Below are 8944 nucleotides of genomic sequence, written 5' to 3' on the forward strand. Positions count from 1 at the left end.
TCCTTAAGTTTGTTAGCATTTGAGAGAACAGCTGTCATAAATTACCACATTATTAGCAAATGTGAATGAAAGATAGTGCTGCTTCCCAGTAGTTTTTAGTCTCGTTACATGACTGAGCAGAATTCTAAAATAGGCACAGAAGAAAAAAGAACAATTCCTTTCGACAGAGTTACAGGATGAGCATGTCAGTTTGGAGAGCGTGTTCTGTAAGGTCTAGAAGAGCTTTGTGTGTTTAACCTAGGAAAGCTAAGGTAATAGGTTTGTTCTCTTCATTAACTGTGGGGAACTTAAGTTGAGAAAAATGTTGCTGTCATGAGAACAAGTGGGTATAAATTCTTTAAAAAATAAAATAAAAAGGAAATCTCTCCTCCTTTTGATTGGAGAGAAGTTCTTTGGTAAGAATAGTGGGAGGAAAAGATGGATTTTGATTAGTTTTATGAACTGAGATCATGTTATGTAAGAGAAGTAACAGAACTGGATAACAGAAATTATTTTTAGTCTGGTTTCTTTTGCTTTGAGTCAATATACATAAGTGCTAAATGACCTCACAATTCTTCATCTTTAAAAATGGTAAAGCATGATGTGTATTATGGACTTTCTCCTCAGAAGAACCAGCAATGTCTTGTAACATCAGGAATAAGCACGTACAAATGAGGATGTCTGTTCTTCAGATCTGTTGATGTTTGTAATGTCTGTGTTCTGTCGCAGAGAGGCACGATGCCCTGTATGTCGTAGGCTCTTTGGATGAAACACTGGAGCTCAGAGGAATGAGGTACCACCCCATTGATATAGAGACATCTGTAATAAGAGCACATAAGAGCATTGCAGAATGGTAAGAGTTATGGTTCAGTTATTTTTCTGTATCCTTTTATATCTTCCAAAATAGAAAGAATCAAATTTTGCAGGACAGCAAGCTAGATTGAGTTAGTTGAGTCTATAGCAAGATATAGAGTTGAGCTTACTAAAGCCTTGCTTAGAAAATACTGCAGTGAGAATAACCAACTGAAATATAACACCCTTTTTTACCACTCAAACAAACAAACAAAAAATAACAACAATAAAGAACTCCACACCTTCATCAGAGTTTGATCTTCAGTCAAAGACAAGGAGAGGGCACAATATGAACAGGGTGGCAGAACACTTTCAAGTTGTATTGCTGATTTTCACAGTGGTCAGAATGTATGCCCTTGGATGTTGTACATCTCTAGGATTTCTCGAATCATAGAATGATATCTTTTAACATATATTATTCTCATTTTGCACTAATAAGATGATACATGCCATTTGGCTGTAGGTCCTCTTCAGTCACAAAGTGGTAGTGCTTGCTTGTTGTAATTATCGTGTGTCTTTGTCTTCATGGTGGTGAAGATGTGGGGGAAAGTCATACAGGAGGTTGTCTAGGGTAAGGAAGTCTATTCCATGCCTCAATACTTCCTCCACCAAGAAGGAAAGAAGGGTAATGGTTGCAGGCGACTCCCTTCTGAGGGGAGCAGATGGCCCCGTATGTTGGCCAGACCCTCCCTGTTGGAAAGTCTGCTGCCTACCTGGGGCCTGGGTCGGGGACATTACCAGGAAACTTCCTGACTTTGATCACCCCTCTGATTATTAGCCCTTAGTGATAATTCAGGCTGCTAGTGATGAAATTGCAGAGAGAAGCCTGAAGGCTGTCAAAAGGGGCTTCAGGAGACTGGGGTGGTTAGTGGGTGGAGCAGGTGCACAGGTGGTGTTTTTGTCTATCCCTTCAGTGACAGGGATAGATACTGAGTGGATCTGGAAGGCCCATCTGGGGGTCGGCCTCTTTTCACTGATAACTAGCGATAGGGCTAGAGGGAAAGGCCTCAAGTTGCACCAGGGGAGGTTTAGGTTGGAAACGAGGAGACATTTCTTCTCAGAAAGAGCAGTCAGGCATTGGAACGGATTGCCCAGGGAAGTGGTGGAGTCACCAACCCTGGGGATGTTTAAGGAAAGGTTGGACGTGGTTCTTAGGGACATGGTTCTTAGGGTGACATTGCTGGTAGGGTGATGGTTGGAGCGGGTGATCTTGGAGGTCTTTTACAACCTTAATGATTCCATGATTCTCTGAATCTCTGGAAATTTATAAAAGTACATTAATAGCAAGCATGCACACACTGATTGAAATCTCAATGGTACTTATGTTAATACATAAGTGTAAAGGACTTCTAAATATGTGATTGCATGCATATAGGAGAAAAAGACCCACTTAGAGTTTTTACAGAGACAATTTGAGAAGTGGTTGGCAGAGAATATCCCTAGAACTTACAGCTTTGATATCTCTTGATTTATACATATTCATATTATTATACTGCTTTTTCACATTACGTATATTGTTCAAGTCCTTACACAAATTATTTGCAGTAAGTCTGTCTTTGGTAGCTTCCTTTGACTGTGGTTTGCTTTCTTTTTCTCACCATTAATATTTACATCCTGCCGACAGTGCTGTATTTACATGGACCAACTTGCTTGTGGTGGTTGTGGAATTAGAAGGCTCAGAACAAGAAGCATTGGACCTGGTTGCACTGGTAACAAATGTGGTTCTGGAGGAACATTACCTCATAGTAGGTGTTGTAGTCATTGTGGACCCAGGTGTTATTCCTATCAATTCCCGTGGTGAAAAACAACGAATGCACTTGAGAGATGGATTTTTAGCTGACCAGCTGGATCCTATTTACGTTGCCTACAACATGTGAAACCAGAAAATCACAAGGCTAAAGCACCAAAATCTAGGGACTTTCTGAATAGCATCTGAATTCATTTGTTATGTTTTTAAAACTGTTGAAAAACTTAGGAAAATGGAGATACTAATCTTCACAGACCTTCACCTTTCAGATTGCATTTAATTTCATAAATCCATTATAACAGTTATTGCTGTCTTAGAATGGAGAATTGACTGGAATTCCTGAAGGAAACTTACGAGAACTATCATGGACCAATGTGCTTTGTTTTGTTTTGTTTTTTTTTTTTTGTTTTTTTTTTACAATAATTATGAATGTCAGTACTTGATGCACTGCATAAAGGGACATAAGGTGGGGTGGGGAGAGTACACCAGCTGTGAGGAAGACTCTTGGAAATAATTCTGAAAGTTGTGAAAAAACATTTGGACTTACCCCTCAATGAGATTGTTTGCAATATATTGGTAGTACCTGGGTTGGGACATAACTTTCAAGATTGCACACATCTCTAGCATATTCTCCTACTGTACTGATAGGAATTCTGCACATATTTCAGGTTTAAAAATGCAGCCTTTTTATTTTAAATCACTGATTCATTCCTATTCAGAAGAAACAAGTTCATTCAAATGCTAGATTCAATCTAACAAGAGTTATGCTGCTGTTCAGCTTTTTTGTACCAAGCAAAAGCAAATACTGCATCTGTAACAAGGTTACATATTGTGCCATGCTAAACTCTGTAATGCTATGAACTTTATAATAAAATATTAAATTAATATTCAGTTTTAACTACTTGATGCAGGAGCCTTCACTGCTCTTGCTGTTGTAACTTTATGTTAAAAGTTGCTTGTTTTCATAGCATTAGTTGTTTATTACTGCCCTGCATAACACCAAGTACTTAAGAACTCATTCCAAAGCCAATAGTCTCTGAATTGTTTGTACAAATGTTTACAAAGCATGATCTTACAGTATGTTTTCCATGAATATCCTGTGATAAAACTTATGTAGTAATTTCTTCCACCGTGGAAAAGATATTCAGTGTTAGGTGGATCTGCTATGGTACAAGCCTTCATCTTTTAGTTCAGTTTAGACAGACCTTTTGTTCAAGCTGAAATAGCCTGGTGGTTGAGTCACGCTGACTAAACACAGTTTTGAAATTTCTGCCTGATCTAATACTGCAGTGAACCTAATTCAGAAAGAGAATGTGAAGTTACTCAAATACTTCATGTGTTTGAAGGTAAGTAAGAGACTAGCAAATAATTATTTTTATAGAGTTAATAAGGAGTTTGAGTTACATTCATTTTTTTATATTTTTTTTTTTAGTAATGCTTGGGTTTGGCAAAAGAGCCAGGTTTTTCTGCAAGGCAATTTTGCCTGGATCAGTGCCTAAGAAAGATGGATATCAATATCCTGGTAAGAGGATATCAAATGATTCTTGGTTGAATGAGCTATAAAATCTTCTACAAAGTGCTTTCGTATATATTAGTTCTTTGCCCTAATGGTGTTTGATTGTGGTGTATTATACAGCTGCATACCCTCCTATGACTGTAATTATGTACAGCACGTGTGTAACTTATTGTCTAAGTACAGCAGCCTTTAGCAGTGGACTGTGGGACACTCCTCATAACACAACAGCTGGCAAAAAAAAAAAAAAAAAAAAACTACCTAGCCCCAATTTGAATGTTGTAGTTTTTTAGCAAATAAAACATTGTAAGATTTTTGTATGGAGATGTTGGTTGACAGTGAGACGAGTTGCCTTGTAAAGTAAGACTTAAAACAAAAAAAGCATTAAACGTTTCCAAACAGCTGCTGAACGCCTGACTCGCTGCCTGTCGGCGCTCGGCCTGTGCCGCTTTAGCCCCGCCCTGCGCCCGGCCGCCATTTCGCGGCCCCTCCCGCGGCCGCCGCGGCTCCTCCCCAAAATGGCCGCCGGGCGCCGCGGGGCCGTGGTGGCGGCGGTGCGGCCGCGGGCGGTGCGGGAAGGCGTTCGCGCGGGCCGGCGGCCTCGCCAGGCAGTGCCGCGGGCACAGCGGGGAGCAGCGGGGTGAAGCCGTTCCGCTGCCGCAGGGCCTTCATCTCCTCGCACCTCGCCCTCCACCTGCGCTGCCACGCGGGCGAGCGGCGGTTCGGCTGCCCCGCCTGCGGGAGGCGCTTCCTGCAGGCCTCGCACCTGGCTCGCCACGAGGCCGCCAACACGGGCGAGCGGCCCTTCGGCTGCCAGGACTGCAGCAAGCGCCTCAGGCGCGCCTCGCACCTGCAGGCCCACCGCCGCCTGCACACGGGCGAGAGGCCCTTCAGGTGCCCGCAGTGCCAGAAGGCCTTCACGCAGAAGGCGGGGCTGGTGCTCCATGGCCGCCTGCACGCGGGGGAGAGGCCCTATGCCTGCAGCAGGTACAGGAAGGCCTTCAGGCAGGGCTCGTCCCTCAAGCAGCACCTGAGGACCCACGAGGAGCGTGAGCCTCACCGCTGCTCGGTCTGCAGTCGAGCCTTCTCCAGGGCCTCCTACCTCCAGCTTCACGTGAGAACACACAGCGGCAAGCGGCCGTACCACTGCTTGGTGTGCAACCAGACCTATGCCAAGATCTCCACTTTTGAAAAGCACCGTAAAAAGCACCAGCAGGAAGAGGAGAGGTCCAGTGTTAGACCTGGTGCAGTGACAAAAGCACTGGCTGGAGAAAAGACTCAAGAACTGCAGCACCAAGATGACGACCGTGAGCAACCTCACCAGGCTGACGGAAGGCGGCAGCAGGAGGAAAGGCTGTAAGAGGTACTAAAATGAGCTGTTCCTTGTTGTCCCCAGTGTGACTGGGGAGAGGTACTGTCTAGTTTAATTTTCTTGAGTGAAGATGACATGCTGCAGCAGTGCTCCCAGAGAGCATTTCCAAATGGACTTGTTCCTCTGACTTGGAGCTTCAGCACAAACGCTTTTTTGGGGCATAGCAGACAGGTAGAAACTTGCAGAGGCTGCTTGTAGCCAGTGTCATATGCAGAACTCTGCGTTATGGAAGGGCTCACCCTGTTCACGTGCCCTCGTGAATGTTTTTACACAAGCAGCGCTATCTAATAATGACTTCCAAAGGTTTCTGAGCAACTGAAACACCCACTTTTACAGAGTGATAAATGGATATTTCTGTGTATGTGAGAAATACGTTAAGTTGTAGTTTCCTAAATGAAGATAGGTTTTATTTGAAGAGGAAAGGGAGGTGGCACACCCACAGAAAACAGATGGGTACCAACAGACGGTTTAGGAAACACGCAAGAATTTCTCCTGTAAAGTGTGATTTGTTTTTACAAGCATTGTACATAGCCAGAAGATAGCAACTTCGAGCCTTTTTCATTTTCTGTTAATTACAAGGCTTGTACATAGTATCCAGATAGTGCTGCACTGCATGTTTTATTGTGACATTACCAAAGCAGCTTAACTCATCAAAACTGAAGAGGACAGGTTTAAAAAAATCCATTTTTTTTTTTTTTTTATTTTAGACTAAATTACTGGGCATGGAAAACACTGTAATAAACATGGTAAGCCCCATTTTCTCCTGAATTAGTAAACTGTAGTTGGTTAAGCGAGCTGGTTGTGCCACACTGAGGGAAGGATGTAAATTGTGGTGAAAGGGTTGCTGTCAAAGCAGAATTTTCAAATACACTCAGTTGTGTTAGGTGGGATTCCAGTGACTACTGAAGATCTGAGCTAGCACATTGTACTGACTTTTTATAAGCTTTATGTCATTCTAGAAACAGTACTGTGAGGCTATTGTAAGCCTTTATTTGTTGCTTACTGTTACCCAGGAATGTATTATAGCAGAAAAAAGGAAGCACTGAGTTAATTTTAAATGCGTGTTCCTAATTTTCTGTACAGAGTTAATGATTTTTTTAAAGCGATCTATTTTTTCCCTGCTATCATGTGAATACATGTATTTTGCACTTCAAGGATTTTAAAGCATGTGGTTTTGGTTTCTGCAGCATATTCATAACTGTGTTTTAGCAATTTTATGAAAAGGGAATTTATGAAAGCTTGCACATTTAAAGCATTTAAAGTATTGTAGCGTATCTGGTCAGAAATCATGTTAGCAGATAATAGAGCTGAATTACATCTAACTAGTTTACAGTTAATGAAACTGCAACTTTTTTTTTTTTTTTTTTTTTTTAACTTCTTGCACTTTGGGATTTATTTGATGCTGCTTATACTAAGATGTAACTCTTATTGTTGAATTAATGTTTATATTTAGCTGGTTAACATACTTTAAATATTTACATGGCCAGATAGTTAAATTAGATGTTTCTAAGCCAGAGTTTGTTGTCGTGACAAATTGTTGCAATTTTTTGCTACAGTCTTTAGATTTTGTTTTGTGACCAGTGTTGTTGTTCAGAAGGAACTAAACACACTGTGTTTTATTTACAGTTCTGTTATGCCAATGCCGTGAAAGCAGAGTTCTACCATTTTGTATTTCAGTACATGTTGTTATTAAAATAATATACGCCGCTGTCTTTTCCTCCGGTCACTTTTAAAATCCTGTTCTCACCTAAAATAAGAGCTTGCTTATAGAGGTGACAAACTAGTCACCTCTATAAGCAAGTTATAGAACTAGTTTCCTAGTTCTATAATTCCTTAAAACTTAGCTTGTCAAGGTAACTGCAAGATGGCAGTTTGTTTTTATTTCTGGCATTTTTGCTTGCCAAATGTGTACATTAGTGCCACAGTGACTGTGATTATACTTGTAACGTTACGGTGGCGAGAAAATACAAAAACAGCCTTAATTGTTTTGGGGTAGGTTTTTTGTTGTTTGGTTATTGAAGTTGGTTTATTTCCTTTGCTTTTAAAACAAACAAAAACACTTTGCATTTTCCTCTTCTAGTTTCCTGCTCTGTCAGCTGCCTTGCCCCAGCAATTGGAAATCCACACTATTCAGGATGCAGGATGACCTCAGACTTGGTACAATAAAAGCTGAGAATATTTCAGAATGAAGAAACTGGAAGTATACTCTATTGCCCTGACAGTTGCAGTACAGTAAGTAAAGCTAGGCAAATCCTTTAGATTTAATATCTGGTAGGGGGAATAAATTAAAGCCACAGATCACTCACAGAAATGCTACCCCTTTCTTCTGAAATGTACTTTTCAGCTTAATGTAGAGAGGGAGCAGGGATGTGCTTCCATGTCATTTAGACCACCAGGACAGAAGAGCACCTCTCAGCTTGCAGTGTGGGAAATGTGGCGCAGTACTTTGTTTACGTGGTTGTTTTACCCCATCCAAGAAGGTCAGGCTCTTCTCTGAGGACTGTATTTCAATATACAAAATTTTGTATTGAAATACAAAAAAAAGTCCACGTTTGATTTGTGGGAAAACCATATTGTGTTTTTCTGTTTAAATCTATTGGGTACGTTATTTTTTGCACTCTTAGCATGCAGACTCTATGCTGTGACTCTTCCACATTGTTCTAATTCTTGTCAGAGCCTAGAGTGCGCTCCTTCTTCAGGGACAGCATCAATTGCAGTCCCTGTCTCCCCTCCTGGAGCAGCTGCTGCTGCCTCCGGTGCAACATTGGGATTATAGGGAGCATAACTTGATTCCTCCTCTGAAAAAGGATTCTTATTGTTTACATATAAATTTAAAGCCTCAAATTTTATAAGACCCATATTTTGGCCAAAACACTGAAGCTCCTTTTATTGGCTTTTTAGGCCAGACAATTACACAATATCTAACCATGTGTGGGTTTTTTTTTTTTTTTTTTTTTTTTTTTTTTAGTCTTTTTCCCTAGGTTTTGGGTTGTTTTTCCAATTCCTTATCATTCTCTCCAAATGACTGTCTTTAGGCACAATCCCGGGGTCTCTGCCCCCATGCTGCTGACTCTTGGAACCCTTAATCCCCATCTCTTCCTGATGTGCTGCTGTGGACTTTACCTGTCCTGTGTCTGTGGTGTGTCTGTGCTGGCCTCCCTTCTCCCCAGAGCATCTATGATAGAGGTCTGTGTTACCAAACTATGAGACTATAGAGGTCTGTGTTGCCAGCTTCGCAGAGCATCGTAGACAGAGGTCTGTTATCAAACTACCCTTTCCAGAGACTGTCACCTTATGTCTGCACAAATAATAGAACTGGGGGGGTTCTGAGCTCTGCTGGGTTTGGTGCAATGTCAGATCAATCTCATCAGTGCTAGCTTCAAACACTGCTGGTGAGGTGCTGTAAGAGGACACACACCTTGGGTATCTAGCTGGCTGTTTCTTTTGGCTGGGATGGAGGCATAACAAAAAACTAAGAATT

General features: G+C 41.5%; 1 protein-coding gene across 6 annotated transcripts in view; it reads left to right on the forward strand.

Moving 5' to 3' along the window:
* The window catches only part of DIP2A (disco interacting protein 2 homolog A), a 114045-nt gene that overhangs the window by 93849 nt on the left and 11252 nt on the right, over nucleotides 1-8944 (forward strand). For 4 of the 6 annotated variants that reach the window (XM_084524341.1, XM_084524342.1, XM_084524344.1 and 1 more), the window contains 3 exons: nucleotides 709-832; nucleotides 2456-5454; nucleotides 7544-7695. In XM_084524341.1, the coding sequence (XP_084380467.1) occupies nucleotides 709-832; nucleotides 2456-2708 (377 nt within the window). In that variant the 3' untranslated portion in view covers nucleotides 2709-5454; nucleotides 7544-7695. Of the gene's footprint in view, nucleotides 1-708; nucleotides 833-2455; nucleotides 5455-6170; nucleotides 6210-7543; nucleotides 7696-8944 lie in introns of all 6 variants that reach the window. The other 2 variants (XM_084524339.1, XM_084524343.1) reach the window with 1 other exon arrangement.

This window comes from Aythya ferina, assembly GCF_964211825.1.
Source record: "Aythya ferina genome assembly, chromosome: 6".
In the NCBI taxonomy this organism is placed as follows: Eukaryota; Metazoa; Chordata; class Aves; order Anseriformes; family Anatidae; genus Aythya; species Aythya ferina.